We start from the raw sequence: 26,090 nt of genomic DNA, 5'->3' as shown, positions 1-26,090 counted from the left end.
GCTGACAACCAAGATTAAATATCACCTAGACGAAAATAAATTTCAAGAGAATATGATTTAAAAATCATTGTGACTTGTAAACTGTGCATATGTGAAGAGATTAAAGGCTAAGGTTAGAGATTAAAAGGTTAAAGTTAGGAGAGTATTGTCTTAGTTTGTTTCTTTGTTGCTATAAGAAAACAGTGACCAAAACATGGGAAGGAAAGGGTTTATTTCATACTGTTATACAGTCTCCCATTGAGGGAAGTTAGGCCATGACCTTGAGGCAGGAACCAGGAGGAATGTTGCAGCTTGGTGTCTTAGATAACCAAGTGATACCTGCCAAGAGTGGCGCACTACTGTGTGCCTTCCCATGTCAGACATTAATCAAGAAAATGACCCCCCAGACATGCTCACAGGCCAATACCATGGAGGCATTTCCTCAATTGGGCTTCTTTCTTACTAGGTGACTCTAGTTTGTGTCAGGTTGACAAAAACCAACCAGCATAAACCTGATGGGAGCAGGCTGTTATGGATGCTTACCCATATCTTGTTAAAGAATTTGCATTTCATCTTATTACCAAATGGGGAGGCCATCTGAAGTGATGGTGGAGAGATGGCTTAGTGGGTAAGTGCTTGCCACACAAGTGTAAGGGCCTTAGCGTGGCTCCTCAGCACGCATGTCACAAGCTAGTAGGTACAGTCTCTCCCTTAGAAGTCACCTATAGTTTCTCAAGGGATCCCTAGGGCAGGCTGACTAGTAGCTAAAACTGGTGACCTTAGGGTTTCTCCCTCAGTAATTAGAGGGAAGAGCTATTAAGAAAGATACTCGATGTAAACTCCCGACTTCCGTGTGCATATGCACCTACGCCACATGTGAACAAGCACACATACACACAATGACAAACACGTACGTGCAAAAATGTGGAAGATATGGAGCAATTAGTGTTTTAGAACTGTAACTCTACCAAGAGTGAGTGAGAGAATGGATGTGAGGGCAGAAAATGAAGGTGGGACATATTTAGGAGGCTAATATTCTGAATTTCATAGAGGAGAAAGTGGTACAGGAAAAGACTTTCTGGAGGTCCCTGATAGCACGAGCATTAAAACCAACACTTACTAAATAAGACATTATGAATCTAAAAACCTTTTGCATCGCATAGAACACCATCATTTGAATCAAGACTTCTTCTTTGTTGTTGTTTTTATTTTGTTATTGTAGGTTTCTTTGTTTGTTTTTGTTTTGAGACAAGGTTTCTCTGTGTAGCCATGGCTGTCCTGGAATTTGCTCTGGAGACCAGACTGGCCTCTAACTCAGAGATCTGCCCTCCTGGAATTCAAGGTGGGCATCAATATGCCTGGCTTCATCCTGGGTTTTGATGAAAAGGATCTCTCTCTCCAACCAAAGCCCCGTCGTACTGCCTCTACATATGCTTCCTAGATTTCTTTTAATGACCTATCACTTCAAACCACTTCCCCGCCCCCCCCCACACACACAGTTGAGAACTTTCCTAAGAAAGTTCATGTTGAAGGGTACTTTTATGTGACTTCTCTCCAGGACCTTCCACTCTGACTTACATTTTGTTATAACACTTCTTTTATGTTTTTAGCAACAGGAATGCATTACTCAATCAAAATTTATCTCAAAATTTAATGTTTAAAACAAATAAAAGGAGAGCTACTCTAGGTGAAATGAGATCCAAAAGCCTCCTACTCAGCTTCCTATAAGCGTCCTACTTAGCTTGGCCTGTAGGACAAGGCAAAGACTCTACAGGAAAAGACAGACAGACCCTATAAGACAAGATGTTACAGGACCTTCTCTACACTGTAAGAAAGTACAGGTTAAAAACAATTGCAAAATTCTAACCACACATGAAGAGACTAAGTGGCTTATCCAAGATTAAACCGAAACTTAGCAGTCACTCGATGACTGGTCCAGAACTCCTCTCATGTTGACTTGTCAACATTTCCAGGTCACAGACAGTAAGTACAGGTCCCCAGTGCACTAGCATCCTGAGGAATTCTCTAGACTTTTAGGGACCTTGACTCAGGCTGAACTGGGATTTGTGGCTTCAATGCAAAAAAAGAATTTCGGTACTGCTGATTTATGAGGCAGAGTTTGGGTGCAATAAAGGTATTTTAATATAAGTTTAATCACGAAGTTTAAGAGAAAGAGGTGTTCAGAAGAAATATATACCTGAGAACATGGATATGGGCTCTGTAGAGCAGAGTTGCAAAAAATAAAACCTGAATGTGGGTATGAGTTCCTCAGGAGTCACAGCTTGTTGGTTTTTGTTGTTGTTGTTTTAAAATAGTCTTTTAATGGTTCCTATCTTTAAAGGGTTGCTAGGAAACCTAAATGAGATCACAGGGTAGTTGAGAGGCACCTGACAGGGCAACAATGCTAAGTCCCCCAGAATGCAGGAAGGTATTACATCTTCACAGCAAAGAAGCTTGAGAGTCTGTTTGATATTTCAACATGTTTGTGGCAAACAGTGAAGCTCTCTCCAAGGTCACACACATTCAGGCCTTAAGGTTGGTTTCTTGGAACTTTAACAGGAAATATCTGTTTATGAAAGGAATATTAACTCTATGTCAGCAGTCTTTATAGTAAATGTTGTTGATTGAGCTGGAGTACTTGAGCTTTCAGTTGGGAAGAGGCTTAAATCAGACTCCAGGAGGGATCCTTTTCCTTTGGATGTTCCTGTACTTTCCCCCCACGTTTCTGTCCTGCCTTAAGCTCACAGGCTAACTCTGGCATCAGCTTCCATCATGGGAGGATTCATTAATAGCATCTCTGACAGGTACTGTTGCAGATTCTTTTATGGTATTATTATGCTTTCCCAGTGAGGAATCACTCCAAGCACTTAGAGATTAATAAAGGAGAATGCTTTAAAAATAGAACATAACTGGCTCTGGCTGATGCCGAGAGAAGAGCCAGCACCGGAACAAAAATCCCCCTCCACTGCTACAGGTTTGAGCTTTGACATAGCATTCTTACATACGCACTCATCTGTGGGATGCTTTAGACTTGGGCACCAAGTTATCCTTTGAGCAATTAAATAAATATGTTTCACAGAGACAGAATTTCCAAGGTCTGATTGTTTGAACAAATGGGGAGATTTAAAATGTAAAAGTGCTGTCGCAGTTCTCTTGAGACAGAGTGGGGCTGCTTTTCCCAGGCAGCTGTTATCCGGGGTCATCCTGCCTGCCTGGCAGAATTATGCACTTCCTAATGAGAAGCACAGGGCTTAATTAGTGGCTGTCAGCCAGGTTCATCTTCTCTAAATTGCCAGGCAGAGGCAGTTCACCTGTAGGTAAATTTTACCTTTGTGTAACTTAGTATTTTCTGATGAAATCCTTCATAATATCGCTTTATTACTTCCATTGCCTTCTTCATGACCTTTTATAAGAGTGGCCATTAATATGTGGTCATGAATTGATAGAAAAATCTTTGGTAGCTAGCTACGTGTTTGTTGACGTTGGAGCACTCAAACCCACCCAGTGATTGTAACGAACACCTGACTGCATATGGATTAAATCTGTTCGTCTACTCAAAGACAGATTAAATTATTATAGCTTGTCCTTTCCAGAATACAGTGCATTGGAGAATTGCTAAATTCCTTAGCAGACATGAAACCAAGACTGAAAGCATGGGAGGAGGGAGGTACGAAATGAAAGGTGTGGGTGAGAGCTAAAAATGAGCTTAAAGATTACAATACAGCGCCAAGAGTTTGGTCTAGAGCTGAGCTGCTCACACCTTTATTTGCATGTAAATTACTGGGAAATCTTGTGAACACTTTACTCATGAGGTCTAGGAGTTCGCATCTGAAATAAGTTCTCTAAGAATGGAAGGTGCCGGTCTGAGAACCACACCTAGAGTAATAAAAGAAAGGCGAGACAATCCTGAGGACTTAGCCAGCTGAATTTTGAATCTCAAAAGTCTGAGGCTCTGTTTACATGTATGCCTACACACATTTCCTATTGTACCAATATCTTGTTTTTAGTTATATTCTGTATTTGACTTTTGGAGAATAAAATTCATTAGTTCCTGTTTTGTTTTGTTTTTCTTTTTTTTTCCTTTCCTTCTTCATCATTCCTGGAGCATTGGAATCACATGCCATTACTCTCTGTCAGGCATTCAGACTTTCTTTTTAATCTTGATGTTATAGCTCCATCCGATTCTCTGAGATCACCACTCACAACTGACTTGTACTTCAGTGGTCCTGCAACATTGGGTTTCTGTCCCTTGTGTGTATCACACCTGCTTTCAGCTTCTAGACTTTTGCAGTTATTTTTCCTTTGTATTTGAAAGGCTTTTCCCATACGTCTCTGGATGACTGACTTCTTGTCACCCTCTTGGTATCAACTGAAATGTCATCGCCTCAGAGTGACCATCTACATAAAGTAATATCTCCTCTCCTCAGTAACATTCTAGTACATTATTTGATATAACCTATGGTTCTATTATTTTTGGGTTTGGATTTCAAGTGTACATTCTTCCGGATAACATAAATTCCTTGAGGATAAAAATGTTTGTTGTGTTCATTACTGTATTCCAATCCAACATCTACAATGCACCTGGTACACAGTACGTACTCATCAAATACTTTTGGATGCTAAACCATCTTTCTGAGAGGTCTTCCTCATTCATTAGAAACAAGCTCCTGGATTATGACTTGTCTTTATTATTTCTATCTGCCTGACCTTAGCATTACTGGAGATAGCTCATCCAATTCTGCCATCACCTTTGGCAGCCTTTTAATTTCCTTGACTCAACCAAAAATCTCATGTAGTAACACGTTGCATCTTTTCAAAACTAGCACAAATTTACGTTTTTCAGAATTCTTATCTCAACTCAAGAATTTCTTCTTGGGTTACTCTGTTCTTTCAGCTACCTTTGATTCTTCTTCAGTAATTTCTCTGGTAATGTTGTAGCCTGTAGTATCCACAAGAATCCCTCCATCCCTCCCTCCCTTCCTCCCTCCCTCCTTCCCTCCCTCCCTCCCTTCCATCCTTTCTGAGACAGGGTTTCTCTGTGTAACAGCCCTGGCTATCCTGGAATTCACTCTGTAGCCCAGGCCGCATCGAACTCACAGAGATTCTTCTGCCTCTGCCTCCCGAGTACTGGGATTAAAGGTATGTGCACCACTGCCCAGCTGAATAATTCTTTTATACATTACCACTGAAATGAAGCTGGAATTTCTGAGCTTGCCATAGAGAAGAATTCTGGGACAAGTCATCATGCATCAGAGTTATAGTTTATTAAGAAAATGTTTTGACATAGACTTAAAAACAGGAATTGGAGGGGACACTTAGGGAAAGGACACTGTACACCCCAATGTGGATGTGAACTTTCAAGAAAGAGATACAGAGATAGAGTTTTAATATTAAATGTCTTAACAACAGCTATATATGTGTGAATTTTGTAACTTCTGATTTTACTTTGTTCAAAGGGTTCCTAAGAAGTACTTTTAGTTTTTTTTTTTTTTTTTTATCTCTGATAAATGCAAATCATGGAGTGGTACAGAGATGCATTGGATAGGATTAAAGGCTGCAGAGAGAAAACCATAGGTCATAAAGTTCAACAAGATGCTTACTATGCTGTGTCACCAGAGAGTTGAGCCATATGATTTGGATATAAACAAAGTCCTTAATCTTATTTGTGAGTGTTGTATTTTCCTGGGCAGGCATTGCTCACAGTATAGATTCTATCTAATTCCAATTTGCTGTAAAAATGAGTTTATTCGCTTTACCTATAGGAGCATGGGTCAGGGGTTACCCAGGTAGCTCCAAAACAGCTTCATCACTAAAAAGTCTCATCCAGTATGAATAATGACTTTCCCATCGTTACACAGATGATGTCCCTCTGATCTTCAGGCAAGCTTTATTTATTTAAACGCAAATAATATACCACTGTATTCATGGGTATAGGACTATGCACTGGAGCATAGGAAACCTACCCATGTCCACATTTTCAAAAAACGATCCTCCATCCCCAGCAACCATCTACTGTCAACAGCTACTCACTAAGGAGTAGGGCCTGCAGATTACCTGTCTCATCGAGGTCAGAATTTTGGTTGTCTTGATCCTGTGTCAGTCTTAGGCAGGGAACCACAGTTTCTGTGTGTTCATGACTGTGACTGCCATGTTTTATCCATTTCATCATAGTCGCCCCCACCCCCCAGATCTTACAGTCTTTCTGCCTCTTCCATGACACTGTCTGCGTCCTGGTGTTATAGGCTATGCCTGATAAAGATGTCTCACTTAGGTCTGAGCATACAGTCTTTTATTTGCAGCACTCTGACCAGTTATGAATCTCTGTATTGATTAAATTCCACTGAAGAAGACTTTTTGACTAAGGTAAAGAGCAGTTCAGGTATATAGTTATAGGCCTAAATACTTAGATGGCAGTTTTATAGCAGGGCCCCAGACCTTAGCACAACTGTCTCTATGATGGCAGTGCCATTCAGGCTGTAAAATTCAGCATGTAGACGGAGCCACCAGCCAAAATGAAAACAAAGACTTAATCCATCAAAGACTATGTAGTTCTGACAAAGTCTCAAAAGGTACTAACCTTGATTTTTAGCTTCTGCAGTTCCATTTCTGGCTAACTGTTCTTGTTCACTGAAGTATGTCAACCCAGAACATGGTTTTTGTGCTTAAAAGCTCACCTTAAAAAGGGCTCAGGGATATGCTGGGATCCCCAGCACCCAGTGTAGCTGCCAGCCAGCTAATAAAGACTTTCTATTGGCTTAAACCCATGTCTGAGCAGTATTCTCCTATAAATACCCCACCAATAGTTGACAGCATGAGCATTTTGCAACATAACAGTAAAAGGTCTACTAAGGGTGTGGGGGCGCAGTCCACAACCCTCGGTTGACTTTTGACCAGGATTACAGTATCAGGCAAAGAATTTCCTCCTGTGGAACTGGCCTCAAATCTGACCAGAAAGTTCCCGTACGGTGTGTACAATCTTTTGACATGATGACATCATCCTTAAAAATATACATAATCAAGTTGCAAAAACAAACAAACAAAAAACCCAGATAAAACTTTAAATAAGCTCATAGTCTGTGTTGGGCTGCTGCTCATAGCTATCCCTGGCCATATATAGCAGTTTAGATGTGACTGACAGGCCCCAGAACCTCCCAAGACAATTTGTACGGGGGGGGGGGGGGGGGGGGGGGGGGGGGGGGGGGGGGGGGGGGGGGGGGGGGGGGGGGGGGGGGGGGGGATGAGAGACAGCTGAGAAGGTGGTAACTGGGGGTGGGGTGTCTGAAAGTGAGGGTCTAATGACATTTTTTTCAGCCTCTCCTTCTATGAAGGATCCTCAGACCAGCCTGATCTTGTTGATGGTTTCTTTTAGATAATTAAAGTTGTTCTGATTGAAGTGATAAGGGCTTTTGTGCTTAGAGGACAGTGATCTACAGCATTTCAGCTCTTTCTCTTGCTATTGTATTCTTTTCAGCCCTTCTTTTGCAATGTTCTCTAAGCCTTAGAGTGGGTGATTTAGCAGTCTGATTATTTCTTCCATTTGTGGTTGAAAACTGGGCACCCATGCCATAACAACAGGCACTTATTCTTTTTTTAATATAATTTTTATTTTATTTTATTACTTTAAAAACACCAATCCAAATTTTCACTTCCTCCCCTCCTCCCACTTCCCTCCCACGCCCTCCACACCCCTCCCCCATGCCCCCTCCAATCTTTTTTTTTGATTTTTTTTAAATTTATTTATTAAAGATTTCTGTCTCTTCCCCACCGCCGCCTCCCCTTTCCCTCCCCCTCCCCCAATCAAGTCCCCCTCCCTCTTCAGCCCAAAGAGCAATCAGGGTTCCCTGCCCTGTGGGAAGTCCAAGGACCACCCACCTCCATCCAGGTCTAGTAAGGTAAGCATCCACGAAACTGCCTAGGCTCCCACGAAACCAATAGGTCCAGTAGGATCAAAAACCCATTGCCATTGTTCTTGAGGCCTCAGTAGTCCTCATTGTCCACTATGTTCAGCGAGACCTGTTTTAACCCGGGCTTTTTCAGACCCAGGCCAGCTGGCCTTGGTGAGTTCCCGATAGAACATCCCCCTTGTCTCAGTGTATGGGTGCACCCCTCGCGGTCCTGAGTTCCTTGCTTGCAGGCACTTATTCTTTAGCATCTAGACTGGATATAATTCTCTACTGTAGCCACAACCCACAACTTCCTCTGGAATAGTCCTTAAATTCAATTGGAAAGGAATCAATTGCACCCATAGTATTTACACTTCTGTACCACAGTAGACAGATGTTGTCTGGCATGTTTGTAGGGTAACACACAAGATCCACAACCTAGTAGGACTATTGGTAGCAATCCCCTGCCCAAGACTGTATGGTACTTTCAGGTACTAGGAACACCAATTTCTAGTGAAGGAGCTTCTGACTTAATTCCAGCTTTAGTGCTCTATGACTTACAGCAAAACATGCAGTATCTTTAGCAATGTGTTCTTACCACCTAGTTCTGATGGGCCACAAAGAGTAATCGCAGTAGACTGTGTTGTTTGGGGAGCCTCAGGAACCTCCCTGGACAATAATTCTTAGGAAGTTAGCCAACCATTGATAATGAGACGTCCATTTAATAACCTTATGGCTTTGGGGAGTGTTTTGTTGTTAACTCTTGCAAATTACCTTGGGTCAAAATCTTTAACTTGCCCTACTAGCTATCATTTCCTTTCACAAGGTGTCTATGATCATACATAAATTGATGTCATCATCCATTCCTGTCTAATGCTCTTTCTTGTACCACCTAATCATCTACAACTGGAAAGAGCTGATGGCACCCATAATATTCATGCCACCGTGCCACAGTATGCACATGGCTTGGCTGTTGGCTCAAATTCTGGGGAGGACTCGGGGTCTGAAACAACACTGGCACAAGCACAGCCTCTATGAACGACAGGATTGGTGGGCACCACGGCTCAGTGCTGTATATATCCAGGCCACATCTGCAGAATTTAATTCTATCCACCTCAGAAAGAGGCTTGACTAGAAGGCCTTCAATTTAACCTTTAACTTGATAATCTATTTTTAGTATTACTACGGTGATGGATTTCCCCTGTGACAGTGTTTTATGGACAGTCAGAAACTGCTGTTCAAATGTTATATACTGATTTTCTGTTCCTTTGTACGATTATAACCCTGTTTGGACTGCTTGTTCGGGTCATTTCTTCCAAAGCTGCGAGCTCTAGCTCACTGAGAGTCTAGTAACTTTCAACACAAATGGGCATAGCTGATTAGTCTGCCTGGTAAGGATCTCATCTCTTTTAAAAAAAAAAAAAAAAAACAAACAAACAAAAAAACATGCTGACCTTTTTTAGTCCCAATCTCACATGGAATCACTTTTAACCAAAATACACATAGGGTGGATATTTTGAGCAAGATAGAGCATGAAAATGTACCAGTGCTTTAAGAGCATTCCAGACTCAAAAGAAAACACATCTGCAGCTGTTTTATACCTACCAGAGTGGGCTACTGAAGGATATTCTCAATGAACCTGTCAGGTATCACATGAACCTTAACAACCACAATACTCAAAAGAATTAGCAGATCTGCCTGGCCTTTGCCCCCTGTGTAAACTGACTTCCACCCTTACCCGTTCTGCGCATATGCCGTATCTCAAATCTTTTCTAAACCTGTAAGACACTCTTAGGATAGTCTGATATAATGAAAACTATTTGTAGATGCTCAACAGGATCTCCAAAAGCCCACCAAATGTTGATTGCTCTTACAAAACATCAGCTAAGGAGACACTAAACCGATATCTGAAAGGTCCAATATGGCATGGAAAGATTGTATGCCTTATATAAAGCATTTCCCAAAACAAAACCAAAACTACTGCAAGGTTGGGTACAGTGGTGTCGATGGAAGGTACAACTGTAGGGTACTACTGTATTTAATCTTCTGTAATCTGCTATCACTCTCCATATGTGTCACGCAGCTTCTTTATCCTGGGGAGATGCCATAGGGACACTGCATTTCCCTCCTGAGTGCTCAGCTGGAATTGTCTCAGCACTCCTTGGTCTGGCCTGAAAAGATAGTTATGCTATGCTCAGAGGACCAGGATAAATAACAGTGAAGTTCTATGGAATTGACAGGTTTATAGGACCTAGGTTCAACTCTAAGGCTACATATGGTTAAGCCCTGAACATGGTTCATTGCTACTTTAATATTCTTGTTTAAAATATCTTAAATAAAATGAATATTGTCTCTATATAGGCAATATTCATAGTATATTTTGTGAGTTGGGTGTGATAGCTATTTTGGGTTGGCTACTTGACTACTTCTGGAATTACCTAAAATCAAAACTGCTGGACACATGTGAAAGGAATTATTTTTCTTAAATAAGTCATTTGAAGTGAGAAAACCCACTTTGAATTTAGATCTTTTCAGGTGGGAAGATCCACCTTTAATCTAGGCCACATCTTCTGCTGGCAGCCTATATAAAGGACATTTTTTTTTTTAAAAAAAAGGAAGCTTGCTCTTTTTGGCTGCTTGTTCTCACTGGCACAAGATAATGATGTCAAAACGGCAATTTGTAAGTATATTTAAGGATCTTAGAGTGTATGAACAAATACCTGAATGAGAAATGCAAAAATACAAACAAGCTGGGTGGTGGTGGCGCACGCCTTTAACCCCAGCACTTGGGAGGCAGAGACAGGCAGATCTCTCTGAGTTCGAGGCCAGTCTCATCTACACAGTGAGTTCCAGGACAGCCAGAGCTACACAGAGAAACCGTGTGTCAACAACAACAACAAGAACAAAACCCCACACTTAAATGAAATAAAGAAAACAACTGAATACATGAAAATTGAGTCTCTGAAGAAAAAAACAAAATGAAATAAAACTTGAAATTACAAACTCAGTAACTAAAACCAGGAGCTCATAGAAAAATGCTACCAATAGATGGGATCAAATGGTATAGGGAGAATACCAGATCTCAAAGACAACACTGAGGAAATGGATCACTCAGTCAAAGGAAATGTTAAATAGAAAAGCAAAAACAAATAAACAAGAAAGAAAAAATAAAAATGGAATGTAAAGAAAATTTGGTCACTGTAAAAAGACTAAGCCTATAAATTATAGGTATAGAAAATAAAACTCAGGTAAAAGACACAGAAAATATTGCCTACAAAAGCATAAAAGAAAATTACCTACTCTGACAAAACATAAGCCTATTAGGATGTGAGGCATACATACCACATAATAGATAGGACTAGAGAACAAAATTAATATATAATGTAATAATCAAAACATTAAATGTATAGAACAAAGAGAGAATATTGAAAACCTGTGAAAGACAACAGTGAAGTCACGTATAAAGGTGGTCCCATTAGAATAACACTTGACTTTTTAATGAAGATTTTGAAAACCAGAAGACCCTGAACTAGTGATCTAAAATTTCTCAAAGACCAAAGATGCTAACCCAAACTACTATTCCTAACAAAACTATCAGTTGTAATTGAAGGAGATAGGAAAAATTACTATGAGTAAAAGCAGATTTGAGGAATTTATGTCCACAAAGTCAGCTTTATAGAGGATACTAGAAGGGACACTTAGGCACCAAGATAAAATTAACAATATTAAAGAGGGTACAAGGAATATATAATCCCAGACAAGTCAGCCAAAAGCTCAGCAAGGAGACAATACCATAACAAACAACATGAATTAATATACATTGTTCAATATTGATGGTCTCAATTCTTCCAGTAAAAAGACAGACTAACTGGTTAGATCAGAAAATAGGATTCATCTCTTCGCTGCCTCCAAAATCATACCTGACTATCAACAATAGACACCATCTGTCTTAGTTACTGTTCTGCTGCTGTGAAGAGACACCATAACCAAGACAACTCTTGGGCTTGCTTCTTTTCAGAGGCTTAGTCCATGATCATCATGGGAGAAGGTGACAGGCATGGAGCTAGAGCACCAGCTGAGAGCTTTGTATCCTTACTGCAGGCAGCAGGTGGTGGGAGTGAGGGTGGCTTGGCTTGGTGTGGGCATTTGAAACCTCAAAGCCCACACCCAGTGACACACCTCCAAAAAGGCCACACCTACTTAACCTCCATGAAGATGTAAGAATGCAAAGTCGATTGAGATTAACTTTGTCACCCTGGATCAGACTTGAAGAATCTGACGTCAGTGGCTCATTTTCAGCATATTTAAAACAGAGTACAATTTGGGGAAAAGTTTCCAGACAATACTCATTCCATTCCAGGTTTCTAGGCAACAGTCATTTCAATTGCAGGCGTATAATATAGTTTAAGGTGTGACTATGTAAAAAGTCCTTTGCAAAGTACATAAAGGGTGGGTTCTATAGTTAAAAGGCCCAGAATCTAGTGTGGTCTCTGACAGAGAGCATAGAAGTCAGCGGTACATGCGATATCTTCCCTAAGGGTGGGTTCTATTAACTTCGAGCTAAAATAATGACCTAGGGAAGGAAGAATTTGTGATCAACATTTTAGGTAATTTGAATGAGGTCTGCCTCTAGAACAGAAGGTGGGTGAGGTCTGCCTTCACAGATAGCATAAAGGTCACCAGATCAGTGATGTCGATGGTATTCACTCCCAGCTTTCTGGGCAAAAACCAGGTCATTCTTCCTTTGAGGAGAGACCCCTGAATGTTTAATATTCCTGCTTCCCTAGTGCTCTGTGGGAGCAATGACACTTATGCCCCAAAGGAAACATTTGGAAGGCAGACCTCACCCGCTTTTTGTTGTTATTTAAAAGATGTTTTTTACTCTGCTTATTTGTGTGTGTTCTTGTGCTATGGTCTTTTTTGGATGTCAGAGGGAAACTGACAGGAATTGGTTCTCTGTTTCCATCCTGTGGGACCCCAAGATTAAACTTTGTTCATCAGACTTAGCAGTATCTAGCTAGCCATCTTGTCAGCCCTAAGTCTAAATTCTCTTTCCATGCCCTTCAATGGTTTACATGGCCTAGATTCTGTCAAATTTGTCTCTTAGAACTTTCCTTTTATCTCTTAGCTTCCAGCCTTTTGTGCTTCTACTACCTGAGACTTCACAAGACAGTCTAGTTGTTTAAACGTGTGTATATATATTTATTTTCTATGCATGGAATATTTTCCCCTTGCCTTTTATATGGCTGACTTGAGTTGGGCCTTTAGACATTATTTAAAATGTCATATTGCAGCTTTTGAAAAATTCCTTTTCTTTCATCATACTTCTCCCTGTCTATAGTTGTGCTGTTATTTACCTTTTTTATTTTTCTATTGAATAGCAATGAGTACACAGACTGTGTCCATCATGTTCACTAAAACAGCATCTGTGCTTAGCACACTGTGCCTGACCGTATAAACTTGAATTTATGAATTGTAAGAATAAATAGCAATGTATATAACTATTTTGAGTGAACTTATAAACAACAGAAATCTTTCACTTATATTTCTAGAGGTTGGGATGCCAAAGATTAAGATGTGGAACATTCATTTTCTCATGAAGTCTACTTTCTGGCTTGCTTGTCACCGCTCCTGGTGAGACAGTGAAAAAATAATTTGAGTTGTATCATAAAGACACATTCCTTTTCACAATGCCTCTAATCTTATGATCAAATCAGTTTCCAAAGGACTCCCCCTTTAGATACCATGCATGACCTTCAAGACTAGGATTTTAACATGTGAATTTTGAGGAGATATAAATATTCAGGCCATAAAAAATCCAATCCAGCATAATATGTTACATTTGATTGTTCTATTTTGGTATCTTTTAACAATGGGGCACCTATGTCTTTTTTGTCATCAGAAGCATCTATTAGTTGCAGTTGGTTATAACATACCTGATATAACTAAACCGGATTCGGAGACCTGTAAAATTGGTGATGCTAACTATCAACTTCAGCTTCATTTGCAGTGTGATATGTTTAAATCTTTGAGAGACTCCTAGACTGATTTGAGACTAAAAAGATAAGATACTGTTGAGTGGTGCTACGCCTGGGGAGACATGAATATCTGTGGTCTACTCACCCAGATAGGGAACTGATCAAAGCATGATACCACCAAAGTCCAACTTGGTGAACTAATGAGTTTTATTGGGATTACTTACAGAAACTTGGGTGAGGGGGATCACTTACATGATTGGACCATCTGCCATCACAAAAAGTGCATTCCCTGATGGGTGAGAGTTCACTCAAGTCAGAAACCTGGGGTACACTGCACAATTTGCAAGCACCTTAACAGGTTGGAGAGTGTTTTATCCCAGTGGCTCAGATGATCTGGGCCTCTTCTAAGCAGCTCCGCTGGTCTTTGCTTTTTCTGGGCAGCTTGGTTGGTCCCTGCTTCTTTTAGCCAGCTTGGTTCATTTGGTTTTTCTTTTCCATGCTGTTCATTCTTAGCCTCTTCTAAGGACCTCAGTTTGCAAAGAGACCCTCAGCCATGGATAATGCTTTTATACTCTTGGGGGTGGGGGGAGGGGAGGGAAGGGCCTAGTGGATCTGGTCAGTTTCAGGAACCTCCTGAAGATATTTGTGTTATGTCCCATCTTAATGAGTTTTCTTGCAGGACATGTTATTGTTTCACCTCCTTGTAAACATTGTATTCTAAAGTATTCTGTTGCTTCATTCACCTCCTTGTAAGCATCCTATTCTACATACACTAGCCCGTTGTTTCACTTTCCTTTTTTGTTGTATGCCTTAAGAAGTTTCCCTCAAAGATGGATTTTCCGGAAAGTTTTAATCTTGAATGAAACTGCTACATAACAAATTTATGTGGATTTTCTTGAAAATCTTTCTGGGAGGTAAATGCCAGAAGGGTAAATGAGGGTTCACGAATCTGTTTATTTTTATGAATGTTAAAAGTTCACATCAAAATGTCTAAAAGAATCAGGCGAAAGCTGTAGACTATCTCCCCTTAAAGGTCCCCTGGATTCACCAGCCTTGTACCCTCAAAATAATCCTGTTTATAGCCAATTTAAAAAATGTTTTAAATTAAAAATCAGTAATTCTTTTTTTAATATAATTTTTTATTGAAAAAAAAAATTTCCGCCTCCTCCCCGCCTCCCATTTCCCTCCCCGTCCCCCTTTTCCCCCCTCCTCCCTCTCCTCTCCCCCTCCCCCCACTCCTCTCCCCCTCCCTCTCCAGTCTGAGGGGCAGTCAGGGTTCCCTGCCCTGTGGAAAGTCCAAAGTCCTCCCCGCTCCATCCTGGTCTAGGAAGGTGGACATCCAAACTGGCTAGGCTCCCACAAAGCCAGAACATGAAGTAGGATCAAAAACCAGTGGCACTGTCCTTGGCTTCTCAGCAGCCCTCATTGTCCGCCATATTCAGAGAGTCCGGTTTTATCCCATGCTTTTTCAGTCGCAGTCCAGCTGGCCTTGGTGAGCTCACAATAGATCAGCCCCACTGTCTCCGTGGGTGGGTGCACCCCTCGTGGTCCTGACTTCTTTGCTCATATTTTCCCTCCTTCTGCTCCTCCTTGGGACATTGGGAGCTCAGTCCGGTGCTCCAGTGTGGGTCTCTGTCTCTATCTCCATCCATCTCCAGATGAAGGTTCTATGGTGATATGCAAGATATTCATCAGTATGGCTATAGGATAGGGTCATTTCAGGTTCTCTGTCCTCAGCTGCCCCAGGAACTAACTGGGGACATCGCCCTGGGCACCTGGGAGCACCAAATCTCTTGCCAACCCTAAGATGGCTCCCTTAATTAAGATGTGTGCTTCCCTGCTCCCCTATCCAACCTTCCTTTATCCCAAACATCCCGTTTCCCAAGTTCCCCCCAACCTCCCCTTCTCACTTTTCTCTCCCCATCTCCCCTTACCTCCCTCCCTCCCCACCCCCAAGATCCCATTTTTTGCCCCGCAATCTTGTCTACTTCCCATAATCAGGAGGATAGCTATATGTTTTTCTTTGGGATCACCTTCTTATTTAGCTTCTTTAGGAGATCAAATTATAGACTCACTGACCTTTATTTATCTCTAGAAACCAATTATGAGTGAGTACATCCCATGTTCATCTTTTTGGGTCTGGGTTACCTCACTCAGGATAGTGTGTTCTATTTCCATCCATTTGCATGCAAAATTTGAGAAGTCATTGTTTTTTACCGCTGAGTAGTATTCTAATGTGTATATATTCCACACTTTCTTCATCCATTCTTCCATTGAAGGACATCTAGGTTGTTTCCAGGTTCTGGCTATTACAAATAATGCTGCTATGAACATAGTTGAACAAATGCCCCTGTCATATGATCGGGCATCTCTTGGGTATATTCCCAAGAGTGGCATTGCTGGGTCCAGGGGTAGGTTGATCCCGAATTTCCTGAGAAACCGCCACACTGCTTTCCAAAGTGGTTGCACAAGTTTGCATTCCCACCAGCAATGGATGAGGGTACCCCATAATTTTATGTAATATATTTTGATCATATTAATTCCCTTCTGAACTCCTCCTAGAACCATCCACCTTTGTTTTCATTCTTCAAGTCGAATCTGTGCTGCACGTAGGTTCTTCAATTTGTGGCCTTCCACTGGAACATGGTCAACTTATCAGGGGATTTACTCTTAAAGAAAATGGACCACCCTCTCCCCACAGCTGTCAACAGCCAATAACTCTTAAGCTACGGGTGGGGATTCAAGCCTGCCTCCCCTCATCTTGGGATTTGGTTTGATTTGAGGTTTCATGGGGGCTTGTGCATACTGTCACAATCTCTGTGAGTTCACATGGGCAGCTGCCCTGCTGACCCCATAGGGCACTGTATTCATCCACAGACTCTGGCTCTTGCACTCCTTTTTCTTTCTCTTCTATCATATGTCTGACTTTTTGGAGGTAAGGGTGTCATATAGTTATATAGTCCTAGATGGTAATATTCCACAGTATCTTTGTAACTTGGCCAGTTGTTGGTCTCTGTTAATCATCATATTAGGAATGCTTTAATACTATGTCCATTTCGCAAAATAACAGTAGGAGGTTTTCCTCTGGGACTAATGACATGTTTAACCACAGCTTCTTGGACTTTAATAGTGCCAATCCTCTGTAGTGGGATTGAAGTACAATCAGAAGGTTGTTGGTTACCCTCGTGATGTTTGTATCATTACTGTCCTGGTGGATGAGTCTTTCCAGGTCAATCATTATTGTTAAATCACAGGGCTTAAAGCTGGGTAAAACTGGTGATCACTTTGCTCTTCCAGTAGCGTACATAGCACCTTCCAGCATTTATAAAAGCTAGCCAGTGAAATGAAGCATTCAGGTCAGTCACACCTTGATAGCTCCATGTTCTGTGACATAAGTACATGGTGTCTTTAGCAGTTGAGTTTCGCCGGGCAATGGTGGCGCACGCCTTTAATCCCAGCACTTGGGAGGCAGAGGCAGGTGAATCTCTGTGAGTTCGAGACCAGCCTGGTCTACAAGAGCTAGTTCCAGGACAGGCTCCAAAACCACAGAGAAACCCTGTCTCGAAAAACCAAAAAAAAAAAAAAAAAAAGCAGTTGAGTTTCGTAGGGTCGTATTACATAGTCCTAGCTGGATTATAGCTTTATAGACTGGGCTAGTGTCAAAGTTGTGGCAATTCTGTTTCTTCTTCCCAAGCACTGGGAATACAGGTGTGTGTTTCCATATTTAGCTCCCTTTGTGCTCCCAATTTTACCACTTTTTTCTCCTACTGTACTTCATGCACTATCTGGAGTCATAGGTTTGAGGTGTTCCTCCCTACTCCCAATTCCACTCAGCCACACACATGTACACACACCACACACACGCACACACACCACAACACACACACAAACAATAACAGTAAAATAAAAACTAAAATCAATCAGTTGTACATTTTATGTGCCACTCAGTGTTGTAGAAAATACCAAGGTCAGGAACTTATTATTGCCTCCTTCAAAATATTGAAGATTAAAAATAAATATAATTCCAGTTAAATGACTAGATTGAAAAACATACATAGATCCAGCTCACTCATTAGCTATGGCTGCCATAACCAAAGAACCACAGATTAGTTGCTTATCAGAACTTAACTTTCTTATAATCTTGGGAACCAGAAAATTGAGTTCAAAGTCAACTTTGATTTCTTCTGGTCTCTCCTGGGCTTATAGATGGGTTTCCACGTGGTCTTCACCCTCTACTTGTCTCTGTGCAAATTTCCTCATCATAAAGTCATTGAATATGCTGGATAAAGGCCCACCCTAATGGTTTCGTTTTAACCCATTTACACCATTAAAGACCCTACATCCAAATACAATAACAGTTCTCAGTATTAAGGGTTTGGACTTCAACCTAAAATTTTGTCATCAGCAGGGTCAATTTTATCTGTACAACCAGGAAATAAAAGTTATCCCTCTCAACTGACAATATTAAGTGGGAGTGAGATAGGGCTCATCTCTGGTGGCATTCCTGGGAAGCTTCCAACAGGTTGCACAGCCATTTGCATCTCTTAACAGAATCATGATAATCTCAATGAGCTGGCAGACAAGCTGGCTGGCAGGCAAGGCATATCTAAGACACAGCACAAATGAAGACCCATGGGTGAGAAAATGATGAGACACTGTAGAATCACTGATCCCTGGACTTCCAGACTTGGGAGGAAACTGATAGGTTATTCAAACCAAGCCCCATTTAATTCAAGATTCCCAGGCAAAGGGCAACTGAGCTTCCACTTCTGTTTGTATGCCTCCAGTGCCTGGGGTCATAGCAAAGCTTTAGTCTTCAGCCAACTGTGACTGCTCCAAACAGTGAGTTAGATAAAATGAACAGTTTCCTAAGGAGAGGTCAAAAAGTCTATGTGTGTACCATGCTAGTGATGGCTTCATGACGATGTCCTCCAGGAGCTTCTTTCTAATATCACACTTTTAAATTCTATCTTACTGCAGCTGCAACCAGTACAACCTATATTACGGGGCAAGCCAGGAACCCTGGATTCTTGTTTTTCTGTGTTACTTTGGGCAGAGATGTCTTTCAGTCTTCAGTGTACATGCATATAACAGAGGGAGTAATGGAAACTCCATTTTGTTCACCTCACAGAGTTATGGAAGATGAGACAGAATAATAATGGGTGTGATTGGAGCTGACAACCTCAACTCTCAGCAGATGTAAAAGGGCAGGCCTAGGTTTTATTTCCCAGAGTTGGCGTCATGAAAAGGCGGGCAGTTTCTGTTGATAAACGTTTTTATCATTCTCAGCCAAATAAGCAAAGAGAAAATTCATCCATCATTTAGACTCCCCACTATATTCCTGAAGATACAAAGGAGACTACTGGAATGGTGTGTGTGTGTGTGTGTGTGTGTGTGTGTGTGTGTGTGTGTGTGTGTGAAAGAGAGGTGGGGGGAGAGACCACAGTGAGCTGAAAGAAGTTTGGAAAGCTGCTGCAGAGGGTAAAGTCAGAGCTTTATTTTTTATGTGACCATATACAGGTTCCTTCCCTCTTTCAAACCGCCTTTTATTTTTCTGTACAATGGAGATAATGATGCTTGCTTTTCCACGGTTATTCTGAGAAGTGAAAGTAATGCAGATAAAAGCGCAAGAGATTAGACACTAGAGAGGGCACCAGGACAATATACAGAGGAAGGGCTTAGGGAGAGAGGCATGGGAAGTCACTGGCATGGTTTCAGTGGGCCAGGATCTTAATATTTAGAGACTGTCCCAACACCTTTTGCAACTTTGGAGAAGACTTTCCGCTGAGTCAACATAATTGGGAAGCCCCACAATAAACTGCATATAAATCGGGAGCAGCAGGAGGGCAGGCAGGGGTGGTAGCTGCCTTACCCTTGGCGGAGGTTATTCCCCCTATATTTTCGCCTGCATCCAACCCCTCAGTTTGCAAGCCTTGGAGGAAGACAAAGGCGGCTGACTGGGACCCCCTCCCCCAGTTGCGTGTTTCCTTCCTGTCAAGCCCCCTGGGAAGCCGCAGGGTGGAGAAGCACAGCCCGCACGCCGGCAAGAAACAACCTAACTGAAGGCTAGGTCAGGCTGAGGGGATTCGGCTGTAGAGCCGTGGAGGAGGGGAGGCGGAGGGGGCGCTGGGGCTCTCGCTTCCTCCAGCCCAGCCCTACCTCCCAGTGAGCCCGCGACAACCCGCGCCAGCCGCCCGGCCTCACAGAAGCTGGACTTCGTGGACACCATGCAGTGGATTAGAGGCGGATCGGGAATGGTGAGTGCACATAGCTCTAGTTTTCCCTGCATGAGCCCTAATCCTCCAATCCAACCGCAAACCCCTCAAATTAACCTCCACACCAGGAGCCCCCATACCTCTGCCCACCGCCCTCGCCACTGTCCTTCAGACACCAGTGAGCTTCCTGTAGCCATTTTAGGAGTCTCTGCTTGCCTGACCGACCTGTAAAGACCCCTCCCATCCCCCCTCCCCCAGACATTTCTGCCGCCCTCCCAGGCTGGGGTAGGCTCAAACTGGGGGATCGATGAAGTGGCCAAGAGCATCCCAGGTAACACCTGGGATGCCAAAGAGGCAAGGGTCTTACAGTAAAACTCTCAGGATGAAAGCAGGCTGGCAAGGGGTTGAGGGGAGCAGCCACAGAACCAAGAATTGTAGAGAGCTTTATAGGATAGCTGCATGACCTCCTTAACTAGGTTGTGCGTACCTGTCACCCCTAGACAGCTCTAGGGCCCAGAACTACCCAGGTGGAAGCTATCTGGGAAAGACCTGCAAAGCATCCTTGCCTGGGATGGTCTCACCCAGTCCACACTTAGGGCTTTGTCAAGGAGAGATGCCTCAGAAACCCTCATCCTCTAAATGGGAATTCAACAAGCAGACCCCCCACCGATGGATGGAGTGTGTGCTTTTGTTTGTATGTGTGGGTGTGTGTTTAGTATCATCTTCAGCTCATTTTATGCCACGGTGATCCCTTTTATACCTGGAGACCTTGAAATGACTTCCCTTTGCAGAGAGGAAGTGGTGCCCGAATATTGAGGCTTCTCTGAATCAGCCAGGGACAGTCCAAGTCTGGTTAGGGGCACTGGGGAGTGGAAGGCCACAATGACTTTGTATTCAGTACTGACAGGGGGTATTGGAGGGCAGTTGGGTTGGGTCAGCAGGCGCTGGTGCCGGTGTCAGCACATACTTCTGCACTGCCACCCACAATCTGCAGCAAAAGCAAGAGAGCCCGAAGCAATTGGGCACACACACACGCACACACACACACACACACACACACACACAAATTGATCTTGAACTCCTTTTTTTGTTTCTACTCTTAAAGGAAGGAGAGAATCTGGTGTGGGCTAGGAATGTATGCAAGGGAACTCCCCTTCTCCCTTCCTTGGGGTTTTCTCAGGCTCTCCTCTTTCAGTAGTTCTTAAAGGCAGCTAGTTTCTGTCATTAAATACAAGGGCTTACCCAGTTCCTTTCCCCAGAACTCTCTCCTTCCCTGGGGACTCACAAGGCTAAATCAAATGTTTGTAGAACCAGTAAAAGTGAGAGCAGGTAAAGATATTAGAGTCCTTGGAGTCTAGCCAGCACACCAAAGGACACAGAGAATGGAACAGATTTGCTCAAGGCCACAAACTCTTTGGAGGTAAATTGGAGTCTCCTGACTCTCCTTCACTGTCCTTCCTTAGCATTCGGCCAATTACTGTTTCAGATGGCGCTGAGGAAGGTAGAAAAGAATGAATCAGGGAAAGACTCTCCAGTAGGAGCAAATGCTGTAACAGTTGCCTGAAAAATTCCATGCAAGTTCTGTCATTTGTGGCAGCTGGGGCTGGGCGAGAGTTCCCTCCTCTTGCAAATGGATTGGCACGTCAGGACTCACAACCATGTGCTGGAGACAGATTAAGTTGATGGAGAATTTGAACTTTTCCCAATTTTAAAAGAAGCCAATGACATATTCGCATATCACTATGGGATTAAAGGTTGCTTGGTGAGGAAAAAACTCAACAAGATTTTAGGGGACCAAAGCGATGACTATTCTATGATAAAAGCATTTACCAGCTGAACATGGTGGTGCATGCCTTTAATCCCAGTACTTGGGAGGCAGAAGCAGGCAGATCTCTGTAAATTTGAGGCCAGCCTGGTCTACAAAGCAAGTTCCAGTACAGCCAGACTGCTACAGAGAGAAACCCTGTCTCGAAAAACCACCACCAACAAAGCATTTACCTAGCCACTTGATAGAGGGTGATATACTATTATTTTAGCCAGGGAGGCAGAAAACCTTTAGTCTTTACCATGGTGTTTGCTGTTGGGAATATTTCTCTCTCTCAAATAAGATTATTAATGACCACCAACACTCCTCCCTGTAAATGTTGGATAAAAGTTAACTAGTAGCCGGGCATTGGTGCCATACGCCTTTAATCCCAGAACTCAGGAGGCAGAGGCAGGCAGATCTCTGTGAGTTCGAGGCCAGCCTGGTCTACAAGAGCTAGTTCCAGGACAGGCTCCAAAACCACAGAGAAACCCTGTCTCGNAAAAACCAAAAAAAAAAAAAAAAAAAAAAAAAAAGTTAACTAGTAAACCGACTAACTATTCCTGGGCACAGGACTTGCTCTGGATTGATGTTGATATGCCCAGTGATACTCTACTGGAAAAAAAATGGATTTTCTCTTTCCTAGCAGGTGTCAACTTCAGCTTCTTGGTTAGGGGTAGAAGTCTATGTCCAAATTTCCTTCTCAGTGCTGGAATTTTGTTTGGTTTGAATCTGTGCAGGTTTTATTTTTCTGTTTGTTTTATTTTCTTTTTTGTGGTTTTTGTTGAGGAGGGAGAGAAAACATAAATTTGGGTGAGTAGGGAGTTGGGAAGTGTCTGAGAGGAGTAGGGGGAGGGGAAGGATATGATCAAAATATATTGTATGAAAACCTTTTTAAATAAAAAAATAAACTAGTAAGGATTGTGAGAGAAAAATGGGGAGTAATATGTAGTCACCATTTTGTAATATGGCCCTTTTATTTACACTACACATTGAATTTTCCCCCACATTTGAGAGCTGTAAATTAACTCACATGTTACCATGTAACTCATAAGATATTGTTGAAGAGTTTAAAGAGTTTACGGAAATTGCTGTCTTTTAGTGGATGCAGGATGTTTAACTGTGAGTTCATGTTGGATGATAAATTGTTCAGTACGCTGATTTATAGCTTCCTCCGGAAATGATAGTTGTCACTGAAATACAGATTATGTCTAGAATGAAAATAACATTCTGTGTAGAGTCACAAGTCTACGAATAAGGGCCTGATTTTTATGCCTTTCTTACTATTCTTATCCATGAATAGAAGTACCTTTATTTTCAAGGTGTTATTGTAGACACTGATTTACTTAAAAAATTTTAGGCTATCTGCTATGAATTTGCATAGATGTGTTACAGAAAAGAGCAATGAACAAAAATAAATTACAAATTATGCTTAGGAAGTTTACAATCTAGTAGGTTGATGGGGGATAACAAACCAGTCACACAAAATAGTATATAATATGACAAGATGTGTTAAGCACTCAGGAAAACAGAGCAGAGATGAGAATGGGATGATATATTAGATCAGTTAAACCCTTTATGGTTAAGGAACAATTAAATAAAAATACGAAAGAACGTAAGGTCCATATGCATATTTAGAAGAGGATGCTAGATATAAGGACCAACGAGAAGAAAATCTAACTGGCTTGTTTAAGAAACAAAATATAGCAGGTAAGGAATTAGTAAGTGGAGAAAAATGTTGGATGAAATCAGAAAGAAAAGAAAAATAGATCAATACATGATATGGGGATTTTTTATGACTGAGATGAGACATTGAAAGCTTTTGAGTTGATGAGGGTCCTGATCTGACTTATATTTTATCTGAAGACTGGATGATAGTGGGGTAAGGACAAGAATTGTGAAGATGCTATTTCAGTAGTTCAGATTAGAGGTAATGATGGTTTGGCTCATGAGGATAATGGTAGAGATGATGGTGTATGATGAAAGGAGTGTTACCAGTAGAATTTGTAAATGGTTTGTCTTTTTACTTTTTATTACCTATTGAGGCACTCAGATGGATGAGACTTGGGTTAGAAAGAACAAAGAATAACTATATACATACAAGCGTATTTCATATAAATCAATGATTTGAATGATTTGGGTTGGACTCCTAACCACTAGTGTAGGTAATAGAGATGTGGTTTTAGTTAGCATTTCAGTCAATTAGCTTTGATTTCCGATCTTCCAAGAAAATTAAGTATAATATTAATGGTTTGGAAATTTGGTATGGTATCTAGAATGAATCAAAAAATTTTGAGACAGGGTTTCACTGTATAGTTCTGGATGTCCTGGAACTCACTCTGTAGACCAAACTTACCTTGAACTCGCAGAGATCTACCAGCCTTTGTCTCCTGAATGTTGGGATTAAAGGTTTACACCTCCACCACCCAGCTAAATCAATATTTAATATTTTCTTCTGTATGACAAAATTATATTCAGTAATAATCGTGCAATGATCAGTACTATTCTTCATTTTCATTATTTGTTCTTTAATTTTAAAACAATTAATGGAAATGAACAATGCATTTCTATTTTAAAGAAATATGAATTCAGAGTTATCACCTGTGTGCCATGGAACAAAGATATTGTACCCTATACCTAGCTTTGTCTTGTTCTTTAAGATTTAAAAACACAAACGAATTTCCTGAGTTGATCATATAGAGTAACAGAAATGTCTGTTCTGTTTCTTTGTCTTCCTAATCACTATGCTATCACTGTTTATTTCAAACCCACATTTAAAATCCACAACATAGAGTACAAGAGGAATTGTGGATTTTATAAACGCATCTAGAAATACCTTTAATGATTCTGAACCTTAATAAAATGAAAGAACCAAATGAGCATATGTAGTTAATTCTGTTTGTGTGGGGGAGTGTCCTAGTTTGCTTCTCTGTTGCTCTCGTAAAACACTGGCCAAAAGCAACCTGGGTAAGTAAAAGGTTGATGTGGCTTACAGGTTATAGTTCATTATTGTGGGAAGCCAAAGCGGGAACCCATGGCGAGAACCTGGAGGTGGAGAACTGAAGGAACTCTGCGAATAATTTACGCCCCATGGCACACTCAACTTGCTTTTTTTAACACAACGCTGAACCACCAGCCTAGGAGTGGCACCACCTACAGTGAGCTGGGCCCTCCCATACCAGGGATTAATCAAGAAAATTCCCCACAGGCATGCCTATAGGCAGTGTGATGGAGGCAGTTTGTCAGTTGAGGGTACACGTTTCCAGGTGGTTTAACAGAAACTGACCACCATGGAGGGAACGATGACTTTCCTGTAAAGTAGAATGTTAGAAAAGGATGAGTAATTAAAGATGGTAGTTTGAAATACATACACACACACGTATATACTATACATATGTGTGTCAAAACAACCATTGTTTGAATATTTTGACGAGCTACACACCTTTTAAAGGGAAGATTGTTTTGTACTGCAGTTGCTTATGTTGCTGGTGCATAGTGGTAACAAAATATATTTTAACTTTAAATCTTTAAAAAATTCTCTGTAGATACTGTATACTGATACTGTCCATTCCAAGGGTTCTGCACTTCCCATTGCCCAATGCTCACTTTGCTTCTGCTTTAAAGAAAATGACAGAGTTCTTTCTTATAGATGAATTCCTTGTCGAATCCTTATGACACTGTAAGTCATAGCATTTGGGTTTGTAGTATGCTTTGTATAGACAAAAGGAAATGACCAGCTTACTGTAAGTTTAACAGTATTCGATCCTGCTATGAGTTACAGAGATGCATCTTCATTGGCTTCAAACACAGAGCGTTTGATTTTTCCACACAAGAAATGAGGAGATAAGCATCCGCGGGCCAGTAGAGCAGATTCAGGGAGTCTTTTAAGATTCCTCTGTTCCAGTATTCATAGCATGCAACTCTTCCTGGTCCAGGAAGTGCTGAAGCTCCAGAAACTTAATAATACCCACACTTTATAAGAGCAGAAGAGGAGGAAAAGAATGAAGGTATCTTCTCCCAAGTCCTATTTGATACCTTTACTTGCACGTCACTGAAAACCTGCGCTATGACTACTCTGATCTGCAGTGGAAACTAAATGACGCTATAATTTACATTGCTTGGCAAAGTTTACACCAAAAACTTGTGACTGGGATTTCTGACACGAAGAAGAGAAAGAATTGGATGTTAGGTGATACCTGCAGTCAGTGTCTCGATGACTTTACCTGTATGT

General features: G+C 41.5%; 1 protein-coding gene across 3 annotated transcripts in view; it reads left to right on the top strand.

Annotated features, from left to right (window-relative positions):
- Arhgef9 (Cdc42 guanine nucleotide exchange factor 9) overlaps nt 1–26,090 on the top strand; it is a 304,200-nt gene that overhangs the window by 129,298 nt on the left and 148,812 nt on the right. Inside the window, exon 1 of one of the 3 annotated variants that reach the window (XM_050129937.1) lies at nt 19,553–20,097. The exons of the other annotated variants lie outside the window; for them this stretch is intronic. Within the exon in view, the coding sequence (XP_049985894.1) occupies nt 20,068–20,097 (30 nt within the window). The 5' untranslated portion in view covers nt 19,553–20,067. Of the gene's footprint in view, nt 1–19,552; nt 20,098–26,090 lie in introns of those variants that run through there. 3 annotated transcript variants of the gene reach the window in all.

The sequence above is a fragment of the Alexandromys fortis genome, unplaced genomic scaffold, assembly GCF_014885135.2.
Source record: "Alexandromys fortis isolate MF-2015 unplaced genomic scaffold, M_Fortis_MF-2015_v1.1 scaffold_317, whole genome shotgun sequence".
Classification (NCBI taxonomy): domain Eukaryota; kingdom Metazoa; phylum Chordata; class Mammalia; order Rodentia; family Cricetidae; genus Alexandromys; species Alexandromys fortis.
This window is presented reverse-complemented; position numbering and strand designations above follow the sequence as displayed.